This window comes from Centruroides vittatus, unplaced genomic scaffold (assembly GCF_030686945.1).
Source record: "Centruroides vittatus isolate TY-2023 unplaced genomic scaffold, ASM3068694v2 contig_2771, whole genome shotgun sequence".
Classification (NCBI taxonomy): Eukaryota; Metazoa; Arthropoda; class Arachnida; order Scorpiones; family Buthidae; genus Centruroides; species Centruroides vittatus.
The window spans coordinates 184,025-203,548 of NW_027121760.1; the positions used below are offsets into that span (position 1 = coordinate 184,025).

Genomic DNA, 19,524 nt, shown 5'->3' on the forward strand with positions numbered 1-19,524 from the left:
TTTCTTAAATATATTTTCGAAGGATCTTGTCTCAGTAAGATTAAGAATATCACTACTACGGGTACATGACGGGTTCACGTCATTGAATAACTTATAAATATGAGATAATATATTTAATAAAATATTAAATTACTTACATTCTTGCAGCTCACTTGATGTATTTTGCTACACATTTTTTGTGGAAAAAAAATTAACATTTATTTAAATTGTTTGTGACATTTAAATCAGTTCTATTGGCCAAAAAGATATTTTTACATTTAAAAATATTTTTGGCCAATACTTTATTTCGCGGATATTTTGCCCACAGATTTAAAGAAAGAAGCCTTGTATAAATTTGTTTCGGGAAGTTATATTAACTAGACTTTTAGAATTGTTGTCACAAATTACCTTTAAAATGAATTTATTTAAAGTAAAATTGCGTAAATGTAACAGAAAAGCCAATAATTATTGATGCGAAAGTGTATTGTACATTAAGTAAATGAAACATTTATGTAATTGAATTTTTGATATTTCCTTCTTGTCACATGTGAATTATATGTCAGTCAGAATAAATATTTTGTAAACAATTCATCGTAAAGTTTTGTTTCATTATGTCAAAGCCATTACATTTTTCATCCGTTTAATTTCAATAATATCAAGATCAGAAAAACAATTTTAACATAATTTATTGAGATATTTGCGCTTTGATAAAAAAAAATTGGATATATTTTTTCTAATATGTAATTAACTGAGGATCGATAATATCATATTTTCGATGTATTCTTATAAATCAATACATCAAGAAATAAATTTCAGTGGCCGTATAGATTTAATTAAATTTAAAAAATCGTGCAACTCTTATTTTCAAAATTAAGATAATTTAAAAATCAATTCACATAAATATTTCTTTTCTATTGCTTTAACACTAAAAGACAATAAAATATTTTCTATATAAAATACTACATTTTATTGGAGTGCATTCTTAATGTACTGTACTTCTATGGAATATGTTGCTTTTATTTTAAGAATTGTGATGTTATACGTTATGGGAGATCGTTTATTAACTAAACATTATACTAATTCAATATTCGTATATTAAAAATCAAAAATCAATTTTTGATTTTCAATATATTGGGATTAAAATTGATTTTCCCGTAATTTTAATCCCAGATTTTGTTTATTTTAACGATAAATTTTTACAGAAACAATTCTACAGTAAATGAATATTCCATTTTTAGTTCAGATTATTATAATGTGCGACCTCGTTCTTCACCGTGCCTACTAGTGGCTTAATGGATAAAACCACTGATCACGAGCAATTAATCGCGGGTTTGTGCTTCACCAACGGTTAGTGATATAGAGTTTTCCTATATAAGTGTCTAACACCTGAATAAGCGCCGGCTTACAAAGATTGTCTTTTCTGAAGACACTTATCCTTGGTAGATTGCCTCAATCCATTCGGTATCTTTCCATCATGGGCTAAACCCATGGTGAATATAAAAGGAAATCTGTTATCCTCTATGCATGATCAATGGTTAGAGCCAGCAATAAGCCTTCATGTACTGAAAATAAAGTGAATGATCATCGGTCGGATCATTTATAACACTAACTCTTGATCCTTGGTTGTAAATACAGCCATTAGCATTTATAAGGCGAAAAGGGTTAAAAATGAAAATGAAAACATGTTATTATCCGAATAGATCTGTATTATCAACTATTACTATTTCGAAGAAAATTCAATAACTTAAAATTAAAGTCAATTTAAATATCTAATGGTTTAATTACATTAAATTTTTAAATCATAAGTCATAAATTTTTTGTTTTCTGTTTTATAAATATATTATTGATTGATTTAGTTAATAATCTAATAATTAGTAAATAATATAAATTTTAGCAATCAAAATAGCGACAAAATAATTTCTGTTTAGTTGTATGGACGTTTATAAAATTTCAATTGCTTTTCCCATTTTAATTGGTTATCCAGTTCGATCAGAGAATAAAGAAACCCATCATTAGGTCTGATGTCTCTCATTCTTCTGATGGTCATTAGAGCTTGTTCGACGTTCATGTTTTTCTTTATCATCAGATAAGCGCAAACGATTGTAGGAGCCCTGGAAATTCCCATTTGACAATGGACTAAAATCCTTCCTCTGCTCACAGCTTCATCTATAAAGTTAGCGGCTTGTTGAAAATAAATTCCGATTTTTTCTGTTGGAAGATCGCATATGTTTAGTCCTAGATAATGTATATTAAGCCCTCTGTAAAACGACATTCCAGTGTTCACATAGCCGATGATGTCTCCATGAGCAGCGTTTATAATATGAGTGATGCCATAGGTTTGGAGAAACTCTTTATCTCTGGCTACTTTCTCATTTCCAACGTAGATATTGTTGTAAACTTCGTCGCAATCCCTATAGAAATCACTGTAACCAATATTGAAGAACTTACTGAGTGTCGGATTTCGTGGAAGAGGACGAACATTGTATAAAATATGCTGTAGACGATCGAACAAAATCCTGTCCTTCATATAAGGATTGTGAAAAGCCATTTAATTGGTTTCTTCTTAACAATTGGAAACAGAGTTTTGTCAATTATAGTTAATAATGAAACGTACTTTATTCTTAAATGTCGCAATAATGAAATTATATATAAAAATAGTATTAATTTGTTGTATATTTTGCTATTATATAAGAGGATTACGTTATAAAAACATCTATACTGAAAACTGAATTGACTAATTATTACAAGAGAGTAATAGTAACGTCGTACCTAGGGATTGCAATTGCTGGATCCCTCATCCAGCAATCCAGCTGGATCCAGCGCATTCTTCAGCCTGCTGGATCCAGCACTTGGCCCAGTGCTGGATCCAGCGCTGCGGATCCGGAAATACTCAATTAACTTTGTAAATAATTGCGCAAAAGTCTACGTCGTCACGTTGCCGCTTTGCTAACTACCAGACTGCTACTAATTACTTACTCACTACTTTACTAACACTAATAATTAAATTGCTTATAAATAAACTATACCTTAATCAATCCAACAAAATTTAATAAAATAATAACGTATTCAATCGCTTTTAACGATTTTCCTCAGTTACAAAAAAATACAACATTAACTATAGAACATAAAATGTGTTTGGAATAAATGTAAAAAGAATAGTGCTTAATTACATTCCATTTTTAAACAAGATACATAGATGTACTGCCAGGTCTGATAATTTTCGTATTGTATACCGACGTAATCCCACTGTTTTCAAACTTTTAAGAAACGATAAAAAGAAAGAGGATCGGAATTCAACAACGGGTATATATTCGGTGCCTTTACACAACCAACGTTTCAATTCCAAGCTTGTTTATGTGGGTGCAACGATGCGCAGTTTAAAACAAAGGCTCAAGAGCACAAATATACAATCAGTAAGAACCTTGACAACACTGCGCTGCCATCATACGCAAGACAGAAGAATGTTAACGTCCAATGGGATCAAGTGGCAATTATAAAAACGACGACGAATAGGCAAACGGTCAAACATCTTGAGAGATTGGAAATCTGCAAGGCGCACATGACAACTGGTTGTATAAACCATAGAGATGCGGACTCGTTGTCTACCATGTGGAGATCCTTTTACATTAATTAATGTTATTAACGGACAAGGCTGGTTTCGTTGAATCTTATATACAGAGGTGTTTTTTTTTTAAACTGACGGTACTCAGAGACATCTGTAGAGCAATCTAACAGCCGGACTGTCGCCAAATTTGGGACAGTGACTAAGGACGACATGGGAAAGAGATTCCGCGAAGAAAAGAGTAGTACCCAAATTTTTCGGTAGGGGTGGATTTGGCGCTGTTGTAGCAAAACAGCTAAGAATCTGCATAAAATCCAGCTGCAATTAACAAACACACGAATGAATAATCAGACAGAGGTTTCAGTGTAATAACGAAAGTTTAATTAATCAGCAAATAACCTTCTCCCTTCTTCAATGTGATCACCGTCCTGCTGGACAACTCATTGCATGCTGAACACCGTGTTCTCTATGGCCGAACGTAACATGTCCGCAGGAACGTTCATCACAGTTCGAGAAATGTTGTCCTTCAAAGGCATCAAGTTTAAGACACTACCAAGATAGACCTTAGACTTTAAGTAACCCCACAGGAAAAAGTAACATGGGGTTAGATCCAGGGAGCGAGGCGGCCACGCAAGTGGAAAAAAGCGACTGATGACCCTTTCTTCAGTGAAGTGCTGGTAGCTTTTTGCTACAACAGCGCCAAATCCTCCTTTACCGGCGAATTTAGGTACTACTTTTTTCTTCGCGGAATCTCTTTTCCATGTCGTCCTTAGTCACTCTCCCAAATTTGGCGACAGTCCGGCTGCTAGATTGCTCTACAGATGTTTCTGAGTACAGTCAGTTTAAAAAAACACCCTGTATATATTTTTTCCGCTATTTATTTTGTTTATTTATCTATATTTTGTCCGTTTGGGCGTTTTCCGTTAATTTTCATATTTATTCCGAACACATTTTATGTTCTATATTTAATGTTCTATTTTTATGTAACCGAGGAAGATTGTTAAAAACGATTGAAAACGTTATTATTTTATTAAATTTTGCTGGATTGATAAAGGTGTAGTTTATTTAACTTATTCTACTTCCAGTACATAGTTTTATATACTTATAAATAACTACAGACTAATATGTAGAGCCTATATATGAAAACTGGTAAGACTGATAGCCACTTAGCCACTGATTATCCGTCCTTACATTATTATAATATATTAATATAAATTAATCAGTAGAATTACCTTTGCTATTATTTAACTTAAAGATTACATTATAATTATAATCTATAATAGGTCCCACTCAACACAGTCTCCAAACAGGTGTGTAGTTCTGTGCAGTGGGTGATGTGTTGAACCTGTAAAATTATTTATTTAATATTTCCCAGCAGTAGGCTAGAAGAAAAGCCTGCATTGCTAGGTGAGGAGAAGAAGAACGAACATGAAGTTGTGTATATAACAGATTATAGGTGCAGTAGCTTTCAATGCCACAAAGCTTGGCACTAGCAATGGAGGGCAAGTAGAATCGAAATATGTATACGGCTTACAGACAGCTTACAGCAGAGACATTGTTGCTATTCAACCGAAATAGACAGTAACAATAGAAATATGTAAAAGTTTGAAGATTGAGTTAGAAGTAAAAGGTAAGAGTTAGTAATTTATTGAAGTTGAGATGATGAGGATGTACAATGATTTTTGATGAGTATATACAATTACAATGAGTAATTACAGTGAATTTTTTTTTTGACCCACCAAGAAGACCTATGAAACCAGGGTCAACCTAGCGGTTTTTATATTTTGAGTACTGATGATGGGAATATACAATGAAAGTGATAGAAGAATGACAATCAAATTAAAAGAACAAAAACAAAACAATATACATAAACAATATATTTGTGATGTAACTATATGCAATAATACCGCAACTCGTGGTTATCCATTGAAAATTGAGACATTTATCAGTCCAGTGCGCAGAGGGAGCCCCCAGGAGAGGTTCCCCGGCGGTAAGTCCCACCCCAGTAATGATACCGCAGACCAGGTGCAGTATGGCGGCACCGACGGTATCGGGGGCTTAAACTCCACAAGGGAGAAGGAATCGAACATGGGACACCGCAGGGGAGCAAGAATCACAGGAACTAAGTGTGTGAGTAATGTGTTTTAGTGTATTGTTGACTAATAAAGTTAATTAAACGGTCCTACAAAAGAAATGGTTTGTTTTGAAAGGCCCAAGGCTCAAAGCAGAGAATTGGGCTGTAAGGGAATTTCTAATAACTTGTTAAATCATATTTAATATTATAGAGTTCGTGTAATGTATATTAATGTATTTTTTGGTTAATAAAGATAAAAGAAATGACCCCCCAAATATAATACTTTAGTTTAGGAAAAAAACACCCCTTTGCAGAGATTTGGGCTGAGAAAATAAATTTCTATTAGAATATTTTGAATATACTTTCGTAGTTGACGTAGAATGTGTATTATTTTATTATTGACTGTTAATTATAATAAAATGACCCATCTAAGAAGAAAATAAATGTCCAACTCACTGCAGATAATTGGGCTGTAGGATAGATACTAATGGTTTATTAATTTGTATAGATACTGTAGAGTAGTCTTAAATTGTATAGTAATGTATTTTTTTGTGTTATAGTTAATAGAAAAAACCAACAAGTGAAATTTGTTTACTTTTAACAAATCAAAAATTAGGTTGTAAATAGTTGTAATTGTCGTGTTTTGACTGGAAATAAGAGTCAATGTAAGAAGTAAAATTAAAGATCGTTTACTTAATGTTAATAGAAAAAATTTTGTACTGGCAGCGCCCAGGAAAAAGTGCAAAAACGAATGTAGGGATTTTGGCTAGAAAACCAGCCACCAGACGCCAGAAGGGCGTGAAAAGCGGCCAGCACGCACGATATGGTTGAGAAGGGTAAACAGACTAATCGGTAAGGAAATAATAATAAATTATAAAAGGCAAGCCCCGTTCAAGACAAGTCCAGTGTCGGGAAAGGTAGGAAAAAGTGCTATACCTTAAAATAACCTAATTTCGGCAGTAAATAATGTAAGAAGTTTTACTGGTTTATAGTGACCAGTCTAAATAATAAAAGGTTTTTAAGTATTTTTAAAAAATGTTTTATTTCATTAAAAAAACATAAATTGCAGGATGGATAGATAGAGAGATAACACTTTATTGCACCAAAAATACATCCATGCTGGATCCGCGCTGATCCAGCTGGAATGATTTCAATCCAGCAAAAATCCAGCTGGATTAAAAACATTGCTGGATTGCAATCCCTAGTCGTACCAGATATTGTGGTACCGTCAACCATAAAACAAGATCCAAGGCTGGCTATTCAGTAAGATAATCGCGTGGACACAGAAATAATACAGAGTTATTTATTTCTGCAATTTTAAAGATCGGTTGTATTATTCTATCTTCATTACGAATCTGTTAGTATAGATAATATAGGCCTAAATGTATTTCGCATATACAATTGTATTGTATATAATTTCTTTTTAAGAAACTTTGCAATCTACACGTCAACTTGTTTGGTTGTCAGTAGTTGTACAAATATTCTAATTTATAATTTATAATCCTATTTATTTACAGGTTATTGTTAATATTTTTGATACCGATCAATTTCTAGTTCTTCAGCATTGAAACAAATATGATTTCAGGACATTATTTTTAAAGACAATTTTTTTTTTCTAAATTACAGAGTATTTAAAATAAAAGCGAAAATCGTTTTATATAATCTATTAAACGCTTTATTAATTAAAACAAATAGAATACACGTTACATTTACTAAATTTAAACAGTAATTTTCGAAATTCCAACTTGTTTAAAAATATTTCCTTTCGGTAACAAGCAAAGTGGTCGATAAAAATCCAATGCATATTTTGTGTTAGCCTGTACGGCGTTATCTAAGTTAGAAGGGTGTTAACGTAACTGCCGAATTTCGTAACAATTGGTGAAACGGCTTAGCAGTGTGTAGAGAACAAACAAACAAACAATCATTCCCATTTACAGGTATAGATTAATGTATTATAAATATAAACGTGTTATTAAGAATTTGTTCTAGTTTTACATAAAATTTATTCTATTCATATTGTTTATAAAAGTAAGAAAGAAAGATTTGTCTTTTTTCAGCAAACACATTTTTTAAAATTTTAATTTGTTTAAAAATTTATTTCTAGCATAATTTAAATTTTAGACATTTAAAAACACAAATGTATAAGTTTGTGAAAATACATATTTCACAATTAAGCCATTGATATGCGAATACTAATCGAAACAATTTAAATTGTCAGTGAATCCTTTACAATACTTTCTAACCTGTGGCCTACACATCCTAGAAAATATGCAGATCACAAGTTATGGAAACCGATTATAAATTTTCTTTACGTCTCCTTAAAATAATATCTAAAATAAGCCAAGATTACAATCGTGTAAGTTAAAAATTAATTTTTACTGTGACTATGTGATTATGCATACCAATTCTATACAGACAAACTTTGCGCTAGTTTTGTATTGAGCGATTAGTGATAAATTTTAGCCTTTTCATATGTATTTTAGGTCAGTCTTTTGAACTTGTTAGCAATTAATAGTTGAATGATCTTTACAGAATTAAGGAGTATTAAAGTGAATGTGTTACATATTCTGACAAAGCTTTCCCATAAACATCTCGACTGTAAATGCTAAAATGGCAATACACATACCGGAAATCCACAGTATGAATATACCTTTCAAATTATCCAGTCGGACGTTATTTTCCTCTAAACGAGGAATGTCTGGACACTTCTTCACGCCTGTGAAACCAACATTCAAACGGATTAATCCTTTTTCATACATCGAAACCATTCTGAATTATAGGAAAACAATATAATTTATTAAATAAAGATATGTTATATTTAGAATGAATATTCATGAAATATTCATATTACCTTTTGCTAAATTCTGCAGTTATGTTTTTTGGAACAGCAAGAAAAAATGTTCCCAGGGTATTAAAAACATTTCCAACCGATTTTTTACCAATATAGAATGGTTTGTAGCCAAGACAATTAAAGAAGTGTTCCGAAATGTCTTCAATTTTCGATCTCTCGAAAATAAAGGCAGCTTTATTTTCTATCAACAATTTAAAATCTAACGCAGCGTTGTAGGTACCATTAAAAGGCATCATAGTTTTCTCATTGACAATTCTTTCCCAAAGAATGGTTTCAGCTTCAGTTTCGCCTCCCTAAAAATGATGATAAATATAATTAATAACAAAAGATATTTGCAAAACAAAGAGAATCGAATCGGTTCAGATAGAAAAGAATAAGACACGATTCAATCTACAATTCTATATTGATTTGTTTAATTTGATTAGATACATATAAATTACATTTCTTACCAAAGCATTAAAAAGTAAATCAGTATTTAATATTGACATAAAACGTCAGTGTTTGTGATCGTCTTTACTGTTAAATCGATTGTGAATTTCATATATTACGTTCTCAACTAAAACACAATATTATGAACTTGCCTGAAACAAATCATAATTAAAACTTCCTTTTGGAACCCACAGTGGAATATCCGGTCTTTCTGCCAGGTCTTCCAAGCTATCAATTTGTTTTTCCTGCATCTTCACTGCTAAAGAGGCTATAAGTTGTCCGCAGTAAGCATTTATCAACACAAACATCGTCAACGCCCAACAAGCCACAATTAAAGAATGCTTTTTGGAATAATTCGAACGAATAGCGCCTGCCAAAGCAACGAATTAGATTAAATACAATTAAATAATAAGATTTTTCACTCTTACCTTGCAAGCAAATATTTGTGAAAAACATCCATAATTGTTTTCCCAGATAATGTCGAAAGTCTCGTCTTTCGTCATAGTGATTATCTCTTTTTTCTATGCAGAGAATAAGAGCAGCTACAGCACTGGACACGAACAATGACAGAAATATCCCAAACCATATCTGCATATAAAATTAATTTTAACAAATGGCGTAATGAAATTAATAAGAAAAAAAAGTGAAATTAAAAACTTTTCCTTACAAATAGATCGAACGGAATTAAAAATCCGTATAAAATGTAATCTTTTGTCTGAACCGGAGTAACGAGTACATAAGTAGCGGGAATGATAGGTTTAAACATAAACTGTAAATTGAAGATATCTCTTGCCGCAAAAGCACCAAACGCTACGTTAATTTTCTGTATTAATAACACAAAATATATAAATTTTCTGCATTTTTTAGAACTTAAATAATAATGAAATTACATACCTTTGCCGTAAATGCTGCATGGAGTCCCCCCGCAGGCTTTCCATTAGGAAGTATTTCGTTGTTATTCGAATTTGGAACGTCGACAACGGTAAAACTATTGTATTGTATATTGTTATATTAAATTATATATAAATATGGTTAAATGATAAAATAACACACTCACTTCAATCCTAAATCACGAAAGATCGTCGTTACGAGATCTCCTATACGTCCTCTCAACCGTAGTGTATTGTTTCCTATTTTTTCAATCCATACTGTTGAAGTTTCCTAAGCAATTTCAAATAATTAAAAGAGTAATTTATAACGTTATAGGAATAATAATTCAGTTACTGTTATATTATAAACGTAAGATAATATAAAATAACAAATTAAGTTTGCTTACATTCTTGCAACCCACTTTTATTCCATCAAATGTCAAATTTGTTTTCTACGAGCAATTAAAAAAGCGATGTAAAAGCAAACATAACGAATTTTTCTAGAATTTATTTAAATACTTACTGAAATATATTTTGCAACCGCCATTTCTATCTGTTGCATCGTCATTTGGCTTACAGTAGCCATGTATGTATTCTTTTTCTTCGGGACTTTTCTCATTTCACACGATAAATCCGCGAATATTATGATAAGTAAAAGTACCTTACGGAGTTCCATGTTGTAACACCGTTATTTCTGTTAGATTAATTCAATAACTGTATGCCATGACAACTTATAGTACTTAATTTCATCGAATAAATTGATCTCTCCATTAGAATAATTTGTTTTTATGTATAATAAATAGATCGATCTCATAAGCATTTTTATCGCGATGGTATTTCGGGTTAAATTTAATTTTATTAATTGTATAGTTGAAATACTCACTAACACAAATAATCGTTTAACTTGGAAAAAAGAATTATAATACAAAACAGCAAAATAATAATGATTGTATAAAAGGAACAGCAGGATTCCTTTATCGGGCCAATAAGGCTAAATAATTAGTAAGGAATTTGGTAGGAAGTCTTTTTAGATGAAAATAATTTCTATCCCGGACAATAATAAACGCGACATGTCCGTTATAATGAGGTTTTATTTTGTTTTTGAAAATTTACTTTTTAAATTAATTTTTTAATTAAAAGTTTTACATTTCATATTTTTTTAAATTTAAATATCCGTATTGTGCGTGAGCAATCACAACAAATTAATTTTTAATTATTCTTTGTTTTATAAACGTAGGGCTGTCCATAAATTACGTAAAGCAGATATGGGTGGAAAAGTGGTATACAGACAATTGTTACGAAGATTGGGAGAGTTTGAAAGAGCGTTATGCTAAGATCTCAACCCTTGAGTAACGGAATGATTCAGTAATGTTTATGTCATTGCTTTGTACGTATTTAATAAAATGACGTCGTGTGTATTATTTTGTAGTACAATTAACGATATGCGTTATGTAATTTTCGGATGGGATGGAGCGTTACAGGGGATAGAACGATGATCGAAAACTACAAAAATATTTCACATAATTTATAGACGATTCCATATACTGATTTCTAAAGATACTTAAAATCGTTTCATTTTAACGGAAACAAATACAATACACAATGAAACATAAAATGAATTTAACATAGAAGGCACGCGCGGAATCACTCTGCATGCCTGCAAGTCTTAAACGAATATATTGTATTGTAAAATGGTTTATTTAATTACAGTAAAGTTTATGAGAGGTTATCGATTTATAAAATAAACTTCTACAGAATGAAGACGAGCAGAGACGATATCCTAGCCAGGTTCTAACCGAGGCACGATTATTACTAATTAGAATCGTTCTGTGCTCCACGTACTCGTATTTAAAGAATCTTACGTACTTGTATGTTGTGTTAGGAAGTTATAATGAATTTTTAAAAACGTTGTCATTAATTGTGTTGAAATAATTTTATTTAACGTATATTTTATTAAAATTCTTAATATATATATAGTTTATAATAATTATTGATGCGAAATTACATTGTACATTAAGTAAATAAAACATTTATGTAATTAAATCTTTGATATTTTCTTCTAGTCACATGTAAATTATATGTCAATCAGAATAAATATTTTGTAAACATAGAGTCTTGTTACTTCCCAGCTGTTATACATTCTGAGAGAAAGTATGGCAATCGGTCAAAAAATGACATCCTCAAGATTTCTAGTTTTAAACTCAGAGACCTCTCTTTGTTATTAGCATTTACAATTTTTTTTTGTGTTTTAAAACTCAGCCCTACTCCCAAAATAGAATTTTTCGCCATTATATAATAGTTAAAAATACAAAAAGATTTTAAATAAAATGTCATAACAGATGGTGTCACCAAATTTTGCCGGAAAGTGACGCAACTCGTTGCTGGATATTTTTCGTCTGCTGTTTGGAAATTTTCTAATTCCAGATTTCAGTACTGTACAGTAAAAGACTTCATGTACGACTGAGAAAGGCCGCAGCATTGGTCGAGGGAAGCAAGATGACGATTTCACCGAATTGTTTGACATCTGGTACATTTGATCTGATTGTAAAGACATGTTTCGGCAGCGCTTACGTGAGGGCCCACATATATACCGGTCTGAACACTCCGGACATAAAAAAGGACGAAGAGAGAAGATCGTTTGATTGTGAGACAATTGTGAACAATGTTTCCGCGTTATTGTCCACTATCCAGAGACAGATGGAAGCCTAGCTGCAGAACTTTGTCTTTTCTCGTATCATCAGCAGCCTAACAACGTCAGCTTCGTTTGATGTAATGCCATGACAGAGAAACGTGGACTGCTACGAACTGGCAGTCTTTATCTTTAGCGACGAATTCAGATTCTGTTTGGGAACGAACGATCATTGTGTTAGATTATGTAAGCGCTTCGATCCCACTTTTAGATCCATTGTTGGGCGGCACACTTCTCTCATTGCTGGCGTGCTGGTTTAGGGAATCCTCTCGTATGACAATTTGTCACTCCTAGAGTGATGCGATGGAGTGACGGCATAGTGTTACGTTGAGGAAATTCTTCAAGTTGACTATTTTGCAGGGCTGAAAACAGCCATCTTTCATCAAGATAATACGCGGCCGCATATAGCTAGAATTTCTCAGGCACGTCTACACTTCGGTCTGCAGATTTGTCTTCTATCGAGCTTTTCTGGGACGCCATTTTTGGCTACCTACAGAGGCATTCGCAAACATCTGTTAAAAAATCTGCCTCTGGATTGCATCCAGTGGCTGTATGTCTCTATGTTTAGCTGTATTGCATTCAATAAAAAATGTTCATTGTGATATTGTGTAATCGAGTTATAATAACCAAGTATTTTTGACCAATAAATATCTAGCCTACCCGTTGAGTCGCTGCCAGAATAGTAAAAACGTTTTATACTTTGTTTTTTTTTATGTACAAATGAAATAAGTGTTTAAATCCGGGTAATTTTAATGTAGCAAAGTTATTAGATTTTAATGCTAATGATGTTTCGTGATTTCAACTAAAGTTTGTGTTTGTCGTGTTAAGCAAAAACACCAAAAACTTGTAAGTTATATTCATGTGAAAGACAAATATCGTTAAGTTCTTATAGAAGAAATATTTAAGTTATACGCATAGACACGAGAAAACGATATTATTGATTTACCAGTTGAAAGGCTTGGTGCAGGCATTGGGGCATACAAAATATATGCCCTGATCCACATACACACAGTGGATTCTATTGTGTGTTCCAGAAATTCATCTATCTAACTGCCTTCTCGAGATTAAAAGAGGCCGGACAGTGGGCATTTATAGATCTACAATTTTTTCAAATTGCACCTCAACAACAGTTTTAGAATATTCTACCTTTGCTTCATTAAAGTCGAATCCTACTCTTATGAAAGACTTCGAACATCCAAACTCTAACAAAATTGATTCTACCTCGTCTCTGTGGGGATGAGTGTAAGACTACAGACAAAAAGCAGAATGGTCCGTTTCCATAGAAAGACAGACACAGAAACCCCGAAATTTTGTCAAAAAGCCTAAATTTTTAGCATTAAAACTGAGACGCGACGCGACAATAGAATTTCGACAATTATCTTTTGTTTTCTTCGAATGCGATTGTTTCGAGTATTTGCTGAGTTTTGCTGTAGTGAAAGCGATTATTTTTGGTAAGTTTAGTCCTTGATCTTTCTAGATTTAGGTATTTTTTTAACATAGTTAGGTACTAAATCACAATTAGCAGCGATAATTTTCCCAGAACGAATATTTCGATAACAATTGATCAATCGTTGCGTGATTTCTTCAAATAGAAAAATCGAGCTATTGACATATGTTGGGGAAGTGTATTCAGTCTTTTCATTGTTCATTTTCGTCAATCGAATCGAATTGTTAAAGCAAACTCGAATAATAAATTCTGTCATTTCCCGTTATAATTTTTTGTGTGTATATTACATATGCATGCACATGACATCCCATATGACATTATTATAATTAATTTTTAAAAAGGACTGGCAGAATGACAGTTTAATAAAAAGTAAAAATACATTACAGATGGATACTAGTCCAATCTTCCCTGCTTGCCATGTCCAATCGCCAGGAACAACTATTTTTATTGCAGAGACAACCTTTCTTTAGAAACTATGCCTCTGCACAGATATGCGAAACAGTTTAAAATGTCCGCAGGTGACAGTCCCAACACAATTAAAAATATAATATTTCTTTGTTTTGCATATCTGTGCAGAGGCATAGTTTCTAAAGAAAAGTTGTCTCTGCAATACAAATAGTTGTTCCTGGCGATTGGACATGGCAAGCAGGGAAGATTGGACTAGTATCCATCTGTAATGTATGTTTACTTGTTATTAAATTATTATAATTAATCTAACCTTTAATGAATTACAATGAATAAGTTTATTCGTTATTTTATTTTCTCTTAAATTTTTCTAGAATATTTTCATTAGTTTTAATGACAATCGACAGAATAGCGTAACTTTTATAAACCATAGAACTGTTATTATTATAATATATTTAATACATAATAATTGAATGAATAATTTTAACGTTTTTGTCTATAATTCCATTACAACTTCATATTTATTTGTGATTAGAATTTTCTCTTATACATACTTAAAATGATCATTTCTTATCGTATATTTATATTAATAAATTTTAATTTCAGTTTTTAATATTGTCTTAACGCTCGTTCTACAATATTTAATAGTCGTTTGTTTTTTACTTGCAGAATGGATAATTTCAAAGCGTTGAAAGAAGTGGAATACCTCTGCAGGAGACAGTCCAGAGGAGAGCTCCTCGACATCGGAATCGACTTCCTCTTCATTTCGAGTGATTCCCGTGCGTCCGAAAGAGGTGGTGGAGGGTGCGAAGGAAAAATCTGGTCAACTCAGACAAGAAACGAGTCATTGTCGTCTCTCCCAATGAGAGCACCTCGTCTGTCATCGATTACCTGGAAAAGAGGTATCCGGATGTTCCGGAACGGTCGGTGCAGAGACAGGCACGCGAAGAAGGACCAGAAGTGGAGTGTAAATCGATTCTGAAAAAGAGGAAAAGGAAGCCTTGCTGGAAGAAGATTTTCTTCTTCTGAAAGAAATAAATCTTTAAGGTCTTCTCACCGGATGTGACTTTTCTCCCGATTGTGACTTTTTCACCCGGATATAGACTTTTACCTGGCTATGACTTAATGACCGGATGCGACTTCATTCATCGGATGTGACTTTTTGTGGCGGTTTGGCGTCTTCCCTTTCCTGCTGACGGTACTTGGAATGATACGTGTCTCTCGTCATCGCTTACGTGAGACGTGTTCTTCCACTTCAGTTAATTAAAGTCGACGGCGACAACTTAGCACCGTCTTCGGTCGTTTCAAATATCTCAACTGAGGATGTTCGATTGGTAAAATTCTGAGCGGAAAATAATGGATTTTCGCCAGCAACGTGCGTGTCAACACCTGAATGAAAACAAAAGGGAAATACCGCAGTTAGCATATGTTTAAGCCACAATTATAATTATGTGGAACAATTAAACGTGTATATAAACTTTTACTTAATAAAACTTTTTAACTTTATATTAATTGATTACGTGTATTGGTTTAAATATTATATCCGCACGTTTTATTTAAGTTGAAAGTAATCTTTTTAACAATTAAACCGAAAGTGAAAGCAGAAGGCAATGTACACGATTTATAACGAAAGAAAAATTTAATAATAAAAAAAGTAAAAGAAATTTTAAAAACTTGCGAATTTAAATTGATACAAAGGCAATAAATTAAATGATATAAAACAAAGATTATTAAGCTGAAGTGTGTCTCCGCGAGTACTTTGTTAAGAATAATTCTCTAACTTAATATCAACTTAATAACAAAAAAGTTCTCAATTAATGAAATTATAAAGACGTCTGTCTTTGTAATTTCATTTTTGTCGATTTTTCTGTACTGTACAATGTAGAATACAGCTCAATGCAGAATAAAATTAAAAATTGCAGCAGAGCAAATTTTCTACATATGTTTAGAGCAAATGAGAGTTGGCATAAGATTAAATTATTTACAATTCTGAAGAAACAACAAATCTTCACATCCTGTTCTTACACAACCTCTGGAACAAAACAGTCTTTTCGGGCGAAATCGAGCTTTTGAGGCTTCTCGGGATGTCTCTTAACACCACTGTATTTTTTTTTAAGTGCTACCCTTATGCGAGCAAATAGTACCGATGGAATTAATAATTTATTTATACAAATTCAAATGTGCGTGAACCTATAAAAAGAAAACTGATGTCAATTCAAGGTTTTACTTGTTTACGCTAAACTACTTGCTAGGTCTAGAATCAGAATAAATAAAATCGCAAGGAATAATAACAATAATTGATTAGAAATAATTTAAGACAAATTTATAAAATATGATTAAAATTTAAACAAAAATGTGCTTTTGGTCGAAAATTTTTGAAAATTTTCAGGCAGGTTTGTGTATTATGGGGTTTGATGCTATTAAATTTTGGTGATTAAAGGTCCAGTAGGTGAAGAGATGAAGGGTGTTTATCTCCATTAGGGTCGGACTTAATGTCGATTTTACTCGTTATTAGCATTTACATCATCTTTTTAAAATAAAACGCATCACTATCTTCAAAATTAAGCTTTTTGCCAATTTATAGTAGTTAAAAATATAGACAGAGTTTTAATTAAATATTATAACAGATAAAGCCACCAAATGTTGCCGAGAAAGTTAAGCAACTCGTTGCTGGATTTTTTGTCTGCTGTTTGGAAGTCTTCTGATGCCAGTACTATATAGTCGAAGGCTATCGTGTACGGCTATCGGAATTTGAGAAAAACCGCATCATTTGGTCGAGGAAAGCAAGATGACCATTTCGCCGACTTGATTGTCACCTGGGGAATTTGATCTGATTGTGAAGTCATGTTGGGGGAGTAAATACACTGGAGCCCGAAAATATGCGGGGACCCGCATATTTTCGGGCCCCAGCGTATGCAGTTTAAAGATTCGATGTTTGTCAAAATATTAAAATTGCGCATTTTTGCATTAATTTTTTTAGAAACATTATTATTAACAGTTATAAAACATAACAAAAAGAGTAAGAATTCATAATGAAACAAAAATCAGCAAAATATGATTTGAAAAACTTGAAATTTAGTAGTGAAAAAATCGCATGGGAAGTAGAATTACATGAAAATGAGATTCGCGAGTTTTTTGATAAACACGTTATTAACATCGGCGGAAAAATACTTTAAAAATTTAGCAACCAATTGCTTAACTGTCCCAGTAACATTTGATAGCGCCACCTGTTATGTTTTATTAAAATTCTTTTATATTTTAAGTATTATAAAATTTCAATAAACTTAATTTCGAGGGTGGGCATGGGTTTTATAAAAAAATTGTAAATGCTAGTAACGAGTAAAGTCGTAGTTAAATTTTACCCTACTCGTAATATGACACACGACCCTCTTTCTCTCTGCACTTCCTTGACGTTTAGTCACCAAAATTTACCAGCATCAATCTCTTTGATACATAAACCTTGCAAAATTTCAGATGATTTATACAAAAAGCACAGAAGTTATTAGGCTTCAAACAGGATTAACAAAATCATGCTCCACACGCACTCACTAACATCCATACATACAGAAAACCCCCAATTTTTTCATTTCTGGACGTTTCAAGTTCCCAATAATGAGTCCAATAATGTAAAAATCTTGGGGGCTATTTTTTGACCGATAGCTTTCCCCCACTCTGTTATTTATAACAGAGCAGGGAAAAGTAAAAATAGAACGAGCAATTATTTATCTTGACATCGTCATTCCGAGTTGTAATTTTTAATCGTATTTTAAATATATTTAATTTAAAATATATTCTCTCCAGCTCAAATTAGTAGTGACTTCATTATGCTTTTCCTTTACCGACAGAGTCGTGCTAGCAAAAGCGTCTAATACCTTTCAGGGAAACTTTTTGAATTGAAATAACAACTTCCAGTTTGATCGGAAGTTGTGTATTAATCGGGGCCTCCCATCTCTATGGTTTCCACGTGTGGTCTCTTTATAAATTTCATGAAACATTAGAACATGAATGTAAATACGAAGATGTAAGAAAATGCCACGAGCATTCTGTTACTCTTAAAGTTAATGTATTTTCTATGAAACTGGTTCCTTTTATTAAGATTTGACATCATCCAATACATCTAAGTGAATTTGTAACTTAAAAGTTTGCTTTAATTAAAAAAAACTTTTTCTTTTACTAACAACAAGATCGGCCCCCATCCTCTATCACTCGTTAACAACGGATAAATTCATTTTACGGCCATGATGGTTATTTGCTCTCCCTGAACAGACAGCCGAACTACTTCTGCAGATATAGGCTCCTACAGAGAACCTAAACACATTTTTGAAGGGAGCTGTGAGATTCGCCTTTACATCCCCCTTTATAATTTAAGTCAAATATAAAATTGTTTTAAGCGATGTAAAATTTGTTAAAACTTTGTAGAAAAATGTTGTTTCCGTGGAGGAACTTCGGCGTGAATCAGATAGAAAATGGCTGACATTTTGTTTGTCAACCCCCCTTTGCGAATTGACGTCATTGTTGACCTTAAAACGGCTTAAGGTCGTTAAAAATACATATCTTCACTAAATCAAACCTATAGAGGAGATAAATCAAAAAAGAATGACATCGACAGAAGTCAAGCAACTTCGATGGAGAGAAGAAAGAGATTTCAACCCCTTTGTTAAACAGGAAATCAACATCCGATCTGTAGCGTTTTTATCGTTTATCTATATAAAAGAGTTGACGTCATTTGGACGGTATTTACTCCGATTTTACCCCTTTGGAAGGAGAGATTTGATTGAGTAAAGATGAGAAATATCAGTGATTTTCGCGCCGAATTCAGGGAATTTACCGAAGGCTCCCGTTGCAGTAGAAAGTGAGCTAGGAGTTCTCCGTATGTTTAGGACTAGAGTTCTCCATATATGTTTAACTAAAAAGTTCGCTAAATAATCATGCACATAATAATTGTAGTTCACCGTCCGTCTATCTCCCAACGAGAAGACTGAAAGGGTTCTCCCAAGGTGATTGAGAATAACTCTTAAGAAGGCGCCCCATAAACTACATAGAATTTCCGATCTACAAACTCCACAGAAAAGTGAGTTTCCACGCTTCGAGTTTATCAACTCAACATATCAGCGAAATATAAAACTTTACAAATTTATTCGAAGACGACGAGTCCACCAAGAATAGAGGTCGTATGTTAATTCATATCCTATGTAAACTCTCTCACGTGTATAGTCTGT

The 19,524-nt window shown here is 32.7% G+C and overlaps 1 protein-coding gene and 1 pseudogene across 1 annotated transcript; both read right to left on the bottom strand.

Annotated features, from left to right (window-relative positions):
* Nucleotides 1-1,883: 1,883 nt before the first annotated feature.
* LOC136972066 (dual specificity protein phosphatase 3 pseudogene) lies at nt 1,884-2,535 on the bottom strand (annotated as a pseudogene).
* Nucleotides 2,536-8,173: 5,638 nt separating this feature from the next.
* Nucleotides 8,174-10,332, bottom strand: LOC136972058 (glutamate receptor-like). Its single transcript, XM_067266601.1, has 9 exons — nt 10,288-10,332; nt 10,172-10,216; nt 9,953-10,056; nt 9,790-9,883; nt 9,563-9,718; nt 9,324-9,483; nt 9,048-9,265; nt 8,467-8,759; nt 8,174-8,384 (listed from the first exon to the last, which is right to left on the bottom strand). The coding sequence occupies exons 1-9, from the start codon at nt 10,330-10,332 to the stop codon at nt 8,174-8,176; spliced, it is 1,326 nt and encodes a 441-aa protein (XP_067122702.1).
* Between the last annotated feature and the right edge of the window lie 9,192 nt (nt 10,333-19,524).

Bases quoted from the DNA above. Each gene is read 5' to 3' on its own strand.
- LOC136972058 (XM_067266601.1), bottom strand. From the start codon at position 10,332: ATGACGATGCAACAGATAGAAATGGCGGTTGCAAAATATATTTCA. The intron at 9,266-9,323 runs GTAAGAGTGAAA...TTGCTTTGGCAG, and splicing joins CACAAATATTTGCTTGCAAG to GCGCTATTCGTTCGAATTAT. The intron at 8,385-8,466 runs GTAATATGAATA...CCTATAATTCAG, and splicing joins ACTGCAGAATTTAGCAAAAG to AATGGTTTCGATGTATGAAA.